A 15,852-nucleotide genomic window follows, 5' to 3' on the forward strand; every position below is an offset into this window, starting at 1 on the left:
TTTTCATAGTTTCTCCAAACTTTTGTCAATCTAACATGAGAATATGCACATCTATGCCTATTCTGGATTTTGAAGATCGTCCAAAACAAAAAGATGGAAGTTTCTTGTTGATGAAGAAAAAAGAGGTAAATTACTTACTTTGGACACAAGCAAAACCTTTGACAACCTAAGAGTTATGGTTTGTGAGGACTTTGGAACCGATGTAAACTTGGTCAGTATCGAGATGAGTTACTTACCTTCCGATTTGGTGATTGGCCTCGACTCACCCCCTGTTTTCATCACCAATGATCGGCAACTCAAAAAATTTCTTACATACGTGAAGACCAAAGCTTCAACGCGGTTATGTGTGTGTATTCGATCTAAGGTTGGATTTAACTTGAATGAGGAGCCTGCTGAGTCACCTAACAGAGAGGAAGTGGGTATGTCGTGTGAAGTTTCAGATGATATTGATGGTGAAGCCGAGCTTGAAGCAGAAGATGCGAAGATAGATGAAAGTGATGATGAAAGCAAGTGTGAGAAAGATATGATCAATGGAAGGTCTGTCCGTTTTTCTCTGGTTGATGTTGTGAAGAAGGGTCAACATTTTACTAGCAAAATAGCTTTGCAGGCAATAATGGAAATATGCGCAATGAAACATAATTTCGACTACAAGGTTGGCAAAACGGATAAAAGAGTTTGGTACGTTTGTTGCGCGGATGATGATTGTCGCTGGCGTGTTCGCGCAGAGGGATTAACAGGTTCTTCATATTTTATCATCAAAAAGTATGTGACTGATCATTCATGTGCTCCATCATCAAGGAACCACTCTGTTCGGACAGCTTCATCAAAAACAGTTGGTAGTCTTATTATGCATAAGTACGAAAGTATCAAGGAAGGGCCGAAACCTAATGATATCATCCAGTTTATGCGTAATGATCATGGAGTTGAGATATCCTACTCTTTAGCTTGGGAGGCACGTGAGTATGCAATAAATGTTGTGAGAGGCATTCGGAGAAGGGTTATGAAAAAGTTCCCAAATACTTGCACATGATGAAGGAAGCTAATCCAGGATCACACACATTTTATGAAACTGATAGCACTAGGAGATTCAGATTCCTCTTCATCTCATATGATCAGTCTATTCGCGGTTTTTATGCTGGTCTTCGGAAAGTTATTGTTGTGGATGGAATTTTTTTGAAGAGCAAATACAAAGGAGTATTACTGGTTGATACGACTTTGGATGGAAACTCGAACCTATATCCTATTGCATTTGGAGTTGTCGACTCAGAGAATGACCGCTCGTGGGAATGGTTTATGAGACAACTTAATGTTGTCATTGCTGATGATCAGAGTTTAGCTTTTGTGTCTGACAGGAATACTTTACTTGCTAAAGCTCTTGCAAAAGTGTATCCGCATTCTCATCATGGAATTTGCATTCACCACTTGCTGAACAATGTTGTTACATATTTCAAGGGTAAAGGTGTCGCTGGTTTGGTTGCAAAGGCTTCTAAAGCTTACCGAGTTGCTGATTTTAAGAAGTAATTAACTGCAATTTTCTCAATTAGTCCTGCAATTGGAAACTATCTAATACAAACTGATGTGAGAAAGTGGGCTCGTTGTTAATTTCCGGGTTACAGGTACGATGTCAGGACCAATAACCCTGCTGAATCAACAAATTCTGCTTTGCGTTCGCCAAGAGAGTTTCCAGTTATACCTTTGTTGGACAGCATAAGGGAAATGATGACTCGATGGTTTTTCAAACGTAGAACTTTAAGTTCTAAGCATAAACAGCCACTGACCGTTGCTGCAGAGAAGAAGATTGATCGAAGGATTGAGAAGGGTAAAAAGTTTCAGGTTTTCCCAGTTAGCGATGATAGGTTTTTGGTTCGAGGTGACACTTTTGAATGTATGGTCGACTTGGTCAGACGCACATGTTCATGTGGGAAATTTGATCTGATGAAAATCCCATGCAGACACGCCATAAAAGCAGCTTTCAGCGTAGGCATACAAGCACACACTCTCACTGACGACATGTACACCACTGCTTCATGGAGATCGATTTATGAGGAAAGCATAAATCCTATTAGTGTCCCGGAAGATGCATGGATTGTCCCATCTCACGTACAACAAGCGAAAGTCCTTCCTCCAGAAACTAGAAGAGCTGCAGGTCGGAGAAAGAAACGTAGGTACGAGACAGTTGAAGACAAGATCCGTTCATCACAAGGAACTCAAAGCTCTAAACGTCGTAAATGCAGTCGATGTGGTATTGAAGGTCAAAACCGGTCGACATGTGATAGAGCAATATAGGATTCAAGTCATTCGGTCTATGCAAGTTACTTTTCAGAGTTTTTTCTAATATTATCTTTGTTTTATGTCAAACTCTGTTTTTTCAAGACCAATTATGTTTTATGTTTTGTGCATGTTTCCAGTATTTGCTTCGTTTTATGCAAGTTTTTAGTTTAACGTTAAGATTTGATCCATTGATCCATAAATTGACAACACAACTGAATACCAAATTGATTCGATCTTTGACAAAGTAGCTAGATCCAGAAAACAATTACAAGATCAATCAAATTTAGAACAGAGACATAAAATAGTGAGAATGGATCCAATTAGTCCTACATCTTCCGACTTCTTATGCTTGATAACCACTTTCTCCACTGTCTTTTTCAAGGAACTTCTCAAATCTTCAATTTCTTCGGCCATTATCGACTGTTGCTCATGCATCCTTTCTATTTCATCAAGCAGAGCCTCGTCAACCCATTTAAAAAGATGTTGTTCTTTCTTTCTCTGAATCGAAACAAAAAACGTCAATTGGAACATAGAAGAATTAAAATTCATAATTTATCAGAATTACCTGTGAACCAATCTTACATCGGAAGAATCTTCTGTATGGGTTCTCCTCTGTTTTTGAAACATAAGTGACAATTCTCTTCCCACACCAGCATCTGGAAGGAATCCTTCCATTGTTAGTCATGATCGGTTTTTGAGAAGGATAGAAAGACGAAGAGGAGAAATAAACGATGAAATAAGTAGGGTTTCTGGTCATCGGTGTTATATAAGTTTATGTTTAGGGCAAACCACTACCGTTAATTGGGTTTTAGGGTCTACTTGTATGTGTTTTGATAGTCATAAGATTTGTATTGACTATGAAGATTTGTAGCCTAGTTAGGTTAGATCGTGTATGGCTCCAGTTTAGTTTCACTTAGGGTATAGTTAGGGATTGATATGTTGTATGGCTTAGTTTAGATTCATTTAGGGTATCGTTAGGTGTTGATATGTTGTATGGCTTAGTTTAGATTCATTTAGGGTATCGTTAGGTGTTGATATGTTGTATGGCTTAGTTTAGATTCATTTAGGGTATGGTTATGGGTTGATATGTTGTATAGCTTAGTTTAGATTCACTTTATTTAATTTTATAATCAGTCACTTATGTCAATAGTTTCAAGTAGTGCAGTGGTTTATGTTGTAGGTATAATTATCGAGGTGAAGTCTTCGATGCCCCCATCTCTATTTTTAGTAAAAACATTTTTTTCTACAATATAGCATTTTTTCCTACAATATAGCCTTCAAGAGTACACTATTTAGATTCATTTCTTGCCGCTAATCTCAATTGTTTCAAGTAGTGCAGTGGTTTATGTTGGAGTTATAAATACTCAGGTGACGTGTTCGATGCCTCCCATCTCCATTTTTATTTAAATTTTTTTTGTTTCCTGCAATAGCCTTTAATAAGAGAGTCAAATAAGACCATTTAGATTTATATCACTACACGAAAAATGGCTTTTCTTAGCGGTCAGAAAATGATATCTAACAATATTATAGCGTTTTAACAAGCGTTATATCATCGTCCGTCATAGTAGGTCAAACACTTTAGATAGCGGTTTTTTATACTGCTACCGTATTATGATATATTATAGCATTTTTTCGTATGCAATTAAATATTTTAATAGCATTTAAATTTTGTTATTATTTACATTATTAAAAATTAAAAAAAATTAAAAAATTAAAATATAAATCGAAATTGCAACTTATAATTAAATTTTATTTATAAATCAAAATTTATTTATAAATTATAAAAATGTATTACAGAAGACTACACCAAAAAAAATTTAAAAAGCCTAAACCCAAATTTAAAAAAACCCTAGATCTAATCTTCTCAGCCGCCTGTTTGTCTTCTCCGTCAAAGCTGGCGAGGTGAGCAGCGGAAACGTCGGAGGCGTGACTGGAGTCGCAGTGGAGAGAGCTCGGATCTGCCAACAATGTCTTCCTCTTCCTCTGTCTTCTCCGTGTCAGAGGAGAGAAGCTCGGGATTGTCCTTTACCACCGCCGTCAGCCTATTCCTCAGCTTCCTCAGGCGCTGCTCTGCTACGGCTACTGGATCTGTTTACCATACAAGCAAATTGACAAAGGCCATTTTGTAGAAACCATATGTTATTTATAGAGTCCGTCGAAGTACCATACCTTCAATCCACCGTCCTCGGCTTAGCCCACAATTGTCATATATCGTTATCGTCCTCAAGAACCGTCTGATTTGACTTTACCTTAAAGAGGATGAGGTCTGACCTCGATTGGATCATTTAATAGATTCGCTTGTTGATGTCGTCGCCGGAAGGGTGAGATTCATCGCCGCAGGTAGAAGAGGAGGAGGATTAAGAGCAAGGCTTGATAAGCGTGGAGGGAGTAGCCGTGGCGGAGGAGAAGTCGGAATCGTTGTGAGTGGTGAAGAAGGAGAAAACGTCGTAGAGAGGATCTGGAAAGACTTGATATGTTTCGTAAAGGAGAAGATAAATGAGAAAGAGAGAGATTGAATTGTGGCCATTGGATTATATTTCATCAATGGCTAAAAATTGTGATCTTTGAAAAAAAAAGTTAACCAATGAGAGACAAGGTTGAAAATTGATAAAGAAATAATTTTAACCTTTAGATTAGACTCAATCAATGGCCATAAAAAAAGGCAAAAAAAAATTGTTTTACATTTCCTTTAGATTCTTTTAAAATTTGCCTAAATTTAAAGATTATGTAAATTAGATTTGAATTTTGTGGATTTATGATTTTTAAAATTTTCATGATAGGGTTTGAATAATTAGAGTTATATTAAGTATTTTTTATATACAAACTTAAGAGTTATATTTTTGATTTTGAATTTATTATTTTGTAATATGCTTTAGAGTTTATATGTTTATGATTTAGAAGTTGGTGATTTAAAATTTTTACTGTTTGAAAGTTAAGATTTATGTTTATGATTTAAGGTTTAGTGTTGAGATTTTTTTTATTACTTGTAGAGTTTAGAATAAATGTATGAGTATAGGGTTTAAAACTTAAAGGTTTGGGATATTGATTTTAAGATTTGAGATAAATTTTTGGAAAAAGATTAATTTTTGAATTTATATCTAACATTTGAAGTTAAATTTATGATTTGATGTTAAAATAGAGTTTAAAGTTTGTATTTAGAGTTTAGGGTTTAAAAACTTGTTTTAGGGTTTAGGGATTCAAAAACCAAACATAGCGTTTTTAATCATGTTTTGCTATTAAACCCGAGTGTTACATATAAAACCATATGTTATCATAGCGTTTTCAAATATATCACTTTATCATAGCGTTTCTAAATATATAAACGCTATCTAAAACTAATGGGTATGTCAAACATAGCACAATCGTAAGAAACGCTATTCCGGTCTGCTATTAAAACCCATTTTTCTTGTAGTGTATCATGTATGCCTTTGTTTGTTATCGTGTATGAAATCTAATGCTAAATAAGAGACTCAAATCCAATGCTAAATAAGAGATGCAAACCAATGCTAGTTACGAGTCATATAAGAGTAACTAAAAGAGTCAAGTCAATAACAACCTACTTGCTAAACAAGTCATAGTGGAAATAACATTATAAAATCTCAACCGTAGGAGAAGTTGTAGCCTTTGGAGGAATAAATTTTCCCATTTTCCCATAGGTCATAAGAAATCTTCTGGCTAGCTTCACGAATGTTGTCGTCATTCACCAACGTTAAGTCCATGCCTAGAAGATGTGCTTCAATGTGCTTCAACGCATATACTCCAGAATCGCTGCTAGTCTTGTTTAGGAATAAGGGCATTGGAGCGTAAGTGACATCATAGGGCTTGACGGTAAATCCCCTCTTCTCTGAAGACTGCACAGCTTTGACAATTCTAGGGATGAGATGGGCAAATGGCTCCAAGTCCTTGTTGTGTTTCGGTCCCCCACAGTCAAAAACCTCTATTGAACGAGTAACAAAGTTGACACACATAGAGATCCAGTGGTTACCGTTCACATGAAGAGGCACATACATACGATTGACATTAAGATCCTACACTAGTCTTGTTCGTCCGTGTGAAGGAAGTTCACCAATTCCGTACTGGTGGAGCAGTCCTTCTACCCTGAATTTTTTTCCGTCTTTCTTGAACTCTATGTAAGAGTTCTTCATTTGATTACTGAATATGCAGCTCATGAAGGCTACTTTCGATGGATTCCATCGTCGCAAAGAAGTCCTCTCGCGAAATAAGAAGAGCATAGTATCAATTTCCTAAAAATTATGATACAAATAGAGTGAGTTGGCGTGTTGCTAAAGAAGAAGAACAGTAAGTAGGCGTGCAAAGTAATGTAAAACTTACATGATTGTTCAGCCACACTGCAGGTCCCATAACACGTTCTGCTAACTCAGTTGTGTACATAGAAGGTCCAATTTTAAGGTGCCTGAGATGCAACATATAATTAAAAATTTGTTCAATTTAGAACATAAAGGCACGCCATAAACTTACTGTTTAGTAGTTGAGCACCAATGAATCAGTTTGGCCCATGAATCCTCAGGGACAAACACTAATGAGTAATCCTCGTCGTTCACCCGGTCCTCAGGTAATTCCATATCTTTGAGAGCGGGTGTTCTCCAATCTCCAGGCTTAAAGGATGATAATGGAGTAACCCATTTAGGTGCTTCTTCATCACTCGTTTTTTGTAAGGGATCGAAACCTTTAACATGTGATACTTGAGAAAGGTTCCCCAAGGCGTCTTGTAAATCCTCTTGGGTGCCCATTTCTTTTTTTTTTGATGAAGGTTCCCCATGGGTAGATGATTGTGACAAATTCTTCAAAAAATCCATCATATCATCAATTTCAGTTTCAATCTCATGTTAATAAAACCAAACATAACATTATTAGCGAAAACAGTGATCAAGGACAAAACAAAAGAGTCGAGAGACAATACATTACAGAGAAAGCATGTCATAGTCATAAGTTCACTTCATACCAAAATACATTACAAGCCGATTTCCAACAAGCCGATATTACAAGCAAACAACAATGACATTACAAAAGAGTCAAGAGAAAATTACAACAAAAGACAGTCCGACATATTACAAAGCTTCATTTTATGGTTACCTTTCTTCCTTGCCGAGGGCTACGACGAACCGTAGGAGGAACCACACTCTCATCAACCTTGCCTTTGCCTTTTTCATTTGTTGCTGCAGGACACAGACTCTGTGATGATTTGTCTTGGTCTTCCCCATTGTTGCTGAAGGACAAGGAATCTCAGATGCGCTGTCTTTTCCCATTGTATCAGAAGGACCCATAATCTGTGACAGCGCTTGCTTGAACTCAGCCATCTCTTTCTGGACCTAGCGCTGTACTCAGCCATCTCTTTCTGGACCTTCTCAAAACGCTCTTGGATGTCATTCTGCACCACCTCCTTGAAAGAGTTGAAAGACGAGGTGAAAAAACCTTCAATGAAAGTCTTCATTCCACTGGAGATACCACTGTTATGTTCAGCCGCCCGTTGACAAAGCAGTTCTTTCTTTCGATCCTCGGCACCGGGATCATTTAGCTTACACTTGCCCCTTCTTGCAACAACAGCCGGTTCCTCTACATGTGTATATGTGACATCTTTGACTTCAACATTCTCTCCATCCTCTTCTGAATCAGAAAGCTCCTCAGTTGGAGGCAAAGCCTCGACTTCCCATACGAATTCCGTCCAATCTTGTTTGGCATTGAGAAGAGTAACAATACGACCAATTCGTTCATCTTTCTTCTCATCTTCCCTATAGAACTCATTGCTATCAACCACATCATTGTTCCCAGTAGCAGATATAAATGAGAACAACTCTCCCTGACAAGAACAAACCCAAACAATAAAGTTCAATTGTTTGTTAATAGAACCAAATATAATTTTAAAAACATTATTACCTTATTAAAGTGGGACTCTAGGCTGCTGATATCTGCGTACGAAACTTTTCCACTTCCTTTCCAATTCCTACATATCAATTTGGTCATAATCTTTTTGATATTTTTACCCACCATACTACCAATGTCTGGGATTGCCTCCATAACCCATATCTGAAACGCATAGGAGAATCCATCCAACACGTAACTGTTCTTCAGATGCAAATCTCTCCTTGCTTTGAGTATTGATGCAATCAGCTCGTCATACGCGTGAAGACCCCACATATACATTCTCATCTTCTCAAAATCCATCACCAAATGGATGTATTCATGAGGGATAAACTCTCTTGAATCCTTAGCTATGAGGAATCCATGTATGATACACATATACACTAGCCTAACCTTGTCCACATACGTCCACTGGTTGCATTCGTTAAGAAGCTTCGTCTGTATCATGAACAAGTTGACCTTTCTACTTTTCCTCAGCACATTGCTCCAGAACCCCTTATCATCCTTCCAATCATTGAAGTCAATGTCCGGTTCATCTTTGAACTTCAATCTGGTCACAGCATGAAATTCTTGCGCAGAAAGCCTAAGAGGCCTCTTTGCAAATAGAAACCACAACTCGTGAAGCTTGGAAACCTTGAGCTGCTTGCATATGAAGCTGTGAATGATCTTCCCTGAGTAGATGAGCTTGTTGTCTATGATTGCCAGAATCGGACCGAAGACGGGGTCTTTCAAAACTTCCTCATACTCATCCTTGAGAACACCCTTCACTTCCTCCAGAATTGTACGTCTACACGTGTTGTTAATCTTATCAATCTGCGTCTCAAATCCTTCTTCAAGTATGCATTTTGGAAACTCGTATGCCATTACTATAGAACATAAAAGCAATAACTTCAACTCGTTAGTAATGCCTTAATGAAATCAAACTATAACTCAATCTCGCAATCAAACTAGTAAACATTTTATATTGCACATGTAACTCACAATCAACTCAACCGCAAACTACAATGAAAACCATCAACATGAATTAATTTGTTTTTAAACAATTCAATCTCTTCCTAGTACATAAGGAACATATAACTCCATCTCATCTTTGATAAACTATAAAACAGTCAAGTATAACCAAACCCGCTCACAAAAATAATGTATAATCGTTCTCTTAAAATGTCAACAAAAAGTAAATTTCAAACAATAAACTTGAATCATTTTGATTTGTACTCCATTCAATCTTTTACTAAGACATGCACATCAAAAAAATAAAAGAAAAATTGAAAAGGGGATCTCAAAACCTTACCTTCAATTTTAGGGAAAGAGAAACCGAGATGAAAATCGAACAACTTCAATCTCTTCGTCTGTAGAACAACTTAAATCTTCTCCTAGTACATGCAAATAAAGAAATTAAGATCAACACAAAAAAAAACATAAAGGGGATTTCGAAAACCTAACCTCAACGATCTTGGGAACTGAGATGAAGTAAGAGGCATAGAAGAACAACGTGAAGCTAATCGTCCTTTATCAGCGACAAGAAGCTTCTCCCGAGCTTGAACAACTCCAATTGTAGCCGGCGGAGATTACAAAGTGATTCTACTCTGTCGTGTTTAGAGAGGGGGGGAAAAAGAAGGAGGAAGAAGGAGAGATGTGACGATGAGTTCAAGGTCTCCGACGAACTAAGACGGCCGGAGAAGATGGTGTTGATAACGAAACCTAATCGCCGCCTCTTCGTTGGAGAGAAAGCAGAGTTGGAGTCTACGACATGTTATGATTTTTTACTCTCACCTCTTTTTTTACTTCTTAGTTAAATCAGAGTAAATTACATTACTTTTTTAATATACGTATTTCGAAATTAATAGAAAGGACAAAACAGGATTAGCATTATTGTTTATACTATAGGGACAAAGATTTTGATTCTAATTCTAAGGGGACAAGGTACTAGTTGTTTTGTTCTCTTTTCCCAAATTTCTGTATAATTAATAAGCTAATCAACATTATGTCTTCTTTTGTTAATATACTTTTAACACTGACAGTAACTGCACTATCTCCATTAATTCAATCTAATATTTATAGCTTAGAGAAACTTTTTTGAGCTAATGCAACTGTCAAAAATATGGTTAATATCAACATTTGGATAACAACACATATCTTTTACTAACTCAAAAACTTAAATTGGTGTTATTATTTCACCGAATAAACTCAAATGCAACATTTTTAATTCAGAGAAAAAAATCATCCAAAGAAATTCATGAGAGAAAATTTTACAAAAAATTAGTGTAATTTTCTCTTAGTATCAACTATCAAGTGACTTTAGCTTCACCAAATATATTTGAAAAAGAAATAAAAACATTTTCAAATTTTCTCATTTGCTCAAATCTATTAGTAAATGAAGTAATTGTCATATACACATCAATAATTAAATTTAAAAGTATCTTCAGATGTTTAAATTGCCTCACTAAAATCAATCTCATCGAACTATTTTTTTCTAAACATCAATATTTTTTTGGAAATACATCACTAATATCCATCTCATGAGCAAATTTTTTACCCATATTCATAATAGAGCTACATCCATCATTCCTATAATTTGTAAAAAAGACATCACACCTTCTACTTGTTTCGTAGCATTATCAATACATATGGATTTATCTTGTAATTTCTTACTTACTATGTTAATACCAAAAAAATGTTATGCTAAATAATAATAGTAAGGAAAAACTCAAAATTCTCATGTGCATCAACCAAACTGCCAGTTTCGGTTTCGAAATAACATCATCACACAAATCATATAGTTCAAGTAAATCTCATCTTATTTGAGAAGCTTGATATCTTATAGCTTTTTATTCGACTCTCCCATCTAATATTAGACAAATTTTTTACTGTAAAATATGCTTAACTAAAATACTCAATCTTTTTGTAGAGCTCTAAAACAAAGTGTACATGTGTTGCACAATTCATATTTATTTTTGATTTAAATGGTTGAAACCGACCCAGATCCAAACCGTCCAATTCAGATATGTTTGATTTAAACGAGTAAAAATTTAAGAAGAAATAGTTTGAGAACCAAATCAAATTAAATTGACAATCTGAAAAAGATTTTTCCGAATGAAGAACATGGATAAAAAATCAGATTTATTTTCCTCGGCATTGTCTCCTTTCTCAACTCGAACATGATATATTTCTTCAAAATCCCCAATAACTAGCAATATGATTAAATTTAGCAATATTAAATTATGAAGTTTAGTAGTTTAGTAGTTAACAGAGGTCCGTTTAATATACTTAATCCCACTAGCTCTGTAATATTGAATGTATCTACATAATGAAATATGTATACAAATAATAAAATAGTACGTTTATGTGATGAAAATAAAATTTTTAGGATAGATAATATTAAAAAAAAATTAAAAAGTTAAGATAATATAATATGTATACAAACAGTTACTATGTTACCATCTAAAGGCATATTCTTTGTGTACTCTGAGAAAAAAATGTGGAGAAGAATCATCAAAAACCTAGCAACATACGCCTCTGATGTGTGTCATCAAAAGAAAATAAGTATAATCGTATGATGTGAATATGTCAAGCTTCTCAAATAAGATGAGATTTACTTGACCTATATGATTTGTGTGATGATGCTATTTCAAAAAGTGAAACTGGAAGTTTGGTTGATGCACTTATTGGGATGACATTTTATTTGGTATTAACATGGTAAGTAAGAATTACAAGATAAATCCATATGTGTTGATAATACTATGAAACAAGTAGAAGGTGTGATGTCTTTTAATTTTTTTTAGAAATGATGGATGTAGCTCTAGTAAAGTGCATATTTGTAGAGAAAAATTGTACCGAAAGGATGAGACGGCTGATCTTATGCTGACAAGGTGTTATATAAACATAGGTTCCCTAATATTTTTAAACTGAAGCATGTGTATGCTATGTCTCTCCTTGTAATTTCCTAATTACCATGTTAATTCCAAATAAAATGTTATGCTAAATAATAATACTAAGGCAAAACTCAAAATTCTCAAGTGCATCAACCAAACTTCCAGTTTCGGTTTCGAAATAACATCATCACACAAATCATATAGTTCAAGTAAATCTCATCTAATTTGAGAAGCTTGATATCTTATAGCTTTTTATTCGACTCTCTCATCTAATATTAGACAAAAAATTTACTGTAAAATATGCTTAACTAAAATACTCAATCTTTTTGTAGAGCTCTAAAACAAAGTATACATGTGTTGCACAATTTATATTTCTTTTTGACTTATATGGTTGAAACCGACCCAGATCCAAACCGTTCAATTCAGATATGTTTGATTTAAACGAGTAAAAATTTAAGAAGAAATAGTTTGAGAACAAAATCAAATTAAATTGAGAATCTGAAAAAGATTTTTCCGAATGAAGAACATGGATCAAAAAATCAGATTTCTTTTCCTCCGCATTGTCTCCTTTCTCAACTTGAACATTATCTATTTCTTCAAAATCCCCAATAACTAGCAATATGACATCGGCATACACATGCTTCAGTTTTAAAATATTATGGAGGCTATGTTTATATAACACCTTGTCAGCATAAGATCAGCCGTCTCATCCTTTCGATACAATTTTTCTCTACAAATATGCACTTTACTAGAGATACATCCATCATTTCTATTTTTTTTAAAGACATCACACCTTCTACTTGACACACAAATTATGGGAATAAATTGTCTTCTTCCTTTATCCTTGTCACTCTTGTTTCATATGGTGTTCCTCTATGACCTCCAAACTTCGCATCTGTCATAGAAGAACACGTGTATTCATTAACAAATGATGAATCTAAGAAATAGGCCAGTGGCTCACCATGATATATCAGTCAACATGAATGCATGCAACTATTAATCCAAGGAGCGGGTCTGTGATAGACACCACAAAATTTGCAACAGAAAATGCTATTACTTCTCTGGAATCATAATCTAAAATGTATGACATCAACTTTAATTTCTCCCTCACTGCAAGTGTGCTCACTTGAGTCTTTGTAAATCCCTCCAGCAAACTTCTATGATGTTGTTGCACCCTCACACAATCTATTTAAAATACCATTAGCTGATGTAGATTTTTAATAAAAGAAGCTTTCATGATTATGGAAGAAGAAACTAAACTCGGATGGGGAAAATATGACCTTAAAAATTGAGAAATTCATGCTTTCCAGATGTGAAAGTAGAATAGTAGCTCACCAAAATTGTGACATAAGGTAGACATCATGCTGAAACCTTTTCAAATATATAATTGTACGCAAATTAGTTATCAGGTGCTAAGTGGCTGAGAGAACGAAGAGCAACAAACAAAAAACAATGATTCCATGTAACTTATTTTCCGAGGCCAACCGTTTGGTATTTTCATTCGCATTCATAATCTCATATGCATTCGCTTGGTGGAGGAGGTGACCACACAAAATGTTTGTGTTACTTTAACCATGCCTCTGTCTCAGGATCTAAATTGTATGACAAACATATTACTGTACAAAAAGTTACTAAAAGGAAAAGATTTGAGCAATAAACATAGTATACCTCTAGGATATCCCGAACCAAAATTTATGTTTATGTTTTCTCCAGTTTTCTCTACCAACCATTCTCTCAAAGCTCTATCTCTTTTTTTCATCAAAATGGTAAGCAACCACCTCCTTTAGAAGAATAACCTCTATGATCTATTGTGGCAGTGATCTGAGCAACAAAAGCTCCCAAATCCAAAGTAACTGCACTGTCTGTCTCTATGTGTCGCTCCAGAGCAGCCACATAAAAAGGTGGTATTCCTCCATCTGATGCTCTGTTTATCACCTAGTGAAGAACACTGCACACATTTAAAAGACGTCTTCAGTTAATCATGTCAACTGAAGCCATAAGCTTTATCTCTTTCAAAACACTGTTAAACTTTTTCGATCAATTTCAAAAAATAAGTTTACTGCGTTGTTTTGAATGAGAAGATGGTTTCAAGGGAATGAAGACAAACCTTTTTATACTTGAAGATACACCGCCTTGCCTAAAAGAAACTCGAATTGAATGATAGATCGTGGTTGATGGATTTAAAAAGGGACGATGAATCTGTAACTGGAGGCATTTTGGATTGTTAAAACGAAGATCAAACGACGCGATCAAAACCCTACGAATAGATTCTTCATGTCGACTTCCAAAGCTCAAACTCTGGAACGGCGGAGAAGAAAGAGTGGCATGAACCGTAAAATCCAAAAGAGGCCTAGGGTTGAGAGGCTTAGGGTTGATTTACTTTGGGCTGGAAGAGAGGATTGAGAGGCTTAAAGTTCATAAAGCCCATATACAAAACAAACCCACATACATATTTCGTTTAATGAAACGGTGAGTTTCAATTACCTGGACACGTGTCACGCCTAGAGCCTTCAACTTTCTGACGTGGATGCTGACGTGGCACGCCCAGGAGAGAGGAAACTCTCTTTTATATAAATAGATTGGGACGATTACATCATCATATTTGGCTATGGGAGCTTTTTTAGATTCACGAATGAAGTTGGATGTGCTTGAGAAAGTGGATCCTTCTACTTCTAGCTTAAAAACTGAAGAACTTAGTAGTAATTTGACTGCACTTTATAAAGAATATCATGATATGACTCGGGGCTGTTCTTCAAGTGCTTCATCTGCACCAACTCCACATGATCGAGTTAATGAATCTCCTCATGATTTAGACAATGTAAGTTCCAGTTTGATTCTTCTAACGTGCATAATAATATATTAGGATCTATTTGAATTGGAAAGAAGCCTTGGAAATAATATGTGAATCACAAAACACATTTAGATGTGTATTTGGATGGATGGTTAAAGCTATATAGAAAGTCTCTCCCTGATTTGGATGTTTTAAGCTACTGGAGAAAGAACCAACTTAGATTTGAGGATTTAGCGACTATGGTGTGTGATAAACTTAGCATTCTAATCGCTACAAGTTGCATCCGAATAAGCTTTTAGCATTTGAGTTTGGGTGTTGACTCCATACAGAAACTGTCTGCTTCCCAAGAACATTCAAGATTTGATTTGTACTCGTAATTGGTTGCGTGGATTTGTAGAATATGAAGGTTAAATTTCATAATTTACAAAAATATTATATAGTCAAGTTTTAAAAAAAATAATTCATACGTTGAATTTTAAATATTGTAAAATATATTGATAATATGTGCGATGAAGATACTAAAATGAAGATACTATGGAGAATGCAAGTACTTCAGGAGTTAGATCTTCAAGATCAGAAGATTCAAGTATGTCATGAAACATGTTTCAGACTCTCTTTGATTATTTTTGGAAAACATAATGAGAACAAATTTGTTGTTTTTGTTTTTGTTGTTATTGAACTTGTTTGAGTTACTAACTTTGATATTCTAGTGCTCACTTTGTCTGGTTATGCAACTATTGAGTGTAGTAGGTGTAAATATTGTAATTAAACATTGGAATTGAAGATATCAAGATTTTTCTATTAATTTTTGTCTATATTTTTTAAATTAAGTCATATGGTGTTTAAAATAAGATTTTTTGAAAAAAAAATTGTGTTAGAAAATCGATTATTATATAATAAAAACAAGAAAATCATAAAAAGTTGAAAAATACTTAAATGAGACTAATTGGATCAGTGAAAATTTACGTGTCTAAATGAACAACCCTACTACATCTTATTTTATATGGTTTTACATAGGCATGTGTTCTAAATAGAATA

At 35.1% G+C, this 15,852-nt stretch overlaps 4 protein-coding genes across 4 annotated transcripts; 2 read left to right on the plus strand and 2 right to left on the minus strand.

Moving 5' to 3' along the window:
* Positions 1-175: 175 nt before the first annotated feature.
* On the plus strand, positions 176-1,030 carry LOC106302628. The gene has a single exon (XM_013739093.1). It carries the CDS (start codon positions 176-178, stop codon positions 1,028-1,030), a length of 855 nt encoding a protein of 284 aa, XP_013594547.1.
* Positions 1,030-2,286, plus strand: LOC106302629. Its single transcript, XM_013739095.1, has 2 exons — positions 1,030-1,517; positions 1,617-2,286. Exons 1-2 carry the CDS (start codon positions 1,030-1,032, stop codon positions 2,284-2,286), a joined length of 1,158 nt encoding a protein of 385 aa, XP_013594549.1.
* Positions 2,287-2,544: 258 nt separating this feature from the next.
* LOC106302630 (uncharacterized protein At4g04775-like) lies at positions 2,545-3,028 on the minus strand. The gene is made up of 2 exons (XM_013739096.1): positions 2,837-3,028; positions 2,545-2,769 (listed from the first exon to the last, which is right to left on the minus strand). The coding sequence occupies exons 1-2, from the start codon at positions 3,026-3,028 to the stop codon at positions 2,545-2,547; spliced, it is 417 nt and encodes a 138-aa protein (XP_013594550.1).
* Positions 3,029-7,438: 4,410 nt separating this feature from the next.
* LOC106302631 lies at positions 7,439-9,015 on the minus strand. Its single transcript, XM_013739097.1, has 2 exons — positions 8,167-9,015; positions 7,439-8,089 (listed from the first exon to the last, which is right to left on the minus strand). Exons 1-2 carry the CDS (start codon positions 9,013-9,015, stop codon positions 7,439-7,441), a joined length of 1,500 nt encoding a protein of 499 aa, XP_013594551.1.
* Between the last annotated feature and the right edge of the window lie 6,837 nt (positions 9,016-15,852).

This window comes from Brassica oleracea, chromosome C7 (assembly GCF_000695525.1).
Source record: "Brassica oleracea var. oleracea cultivar TO1000 chromosome C7, BOL, whole genome shotgun sequence".
NCBI classification, from domain to species: Eukaryota; Viridiplantae; Streptophyta; class Magnoliopsida; order Brassicales; family Brassicaceae; genus Brassica; species Brassica oleracea.

Excerpts from the sequence above, each read along its gene's own strand:
- LOC106302628 (XM_013739093.1), top strand. The coding sequence starts at position 176 with ATGGTTTGTGAGGACTTTGGAACCGATGTAAACTTGGTCAGTATCGAG.
- LOC106302631 (XM_013739097.1), bottom strand. The coding sequence starts at position 9,015 with ATGGCATACGAGTTTCCAAAATGCATACTTGAAGAAGGATTTGAGACG. Across the intron at positions 8,090-8,166 it reads TAGAGTCCCACTTTAATAAG|GGAGAGTTGTTCTCATTTAT; the intron begins GTAATAATGTTT and ends TGTTCTTGTCAG.
- LOC106302629 (XM_013739095.1), top strand. The coding sequence starts at position 1,030 with ATGAAGGAAGCTAATCCAGGATCACACACATTTTATGAAACTGATAGC. Across the intron at positions 1,518-1,616 it reads CGAGTTGCTGATTTTAAGAA|GTACGATGTCAGGACCAATA; the intron begins GTAATTAACTGC and ends TCCGGGTTACAG.
- LOC106302630 (XM_013739096.1), bottom strand. The coding sequence starts at position 3,028 with ATGACCAGAAACCCTACTTATTTCATCGTTTATTTCTCCTCTTCGTCT. Across the intron at positions 2,770-2,836 it reads GATGTAAGATTGGTTCACAG|AGAAAGAAAGAACAACATCT; the intron begins GTAATTCTGATA and ends GTTTCGATTCAG.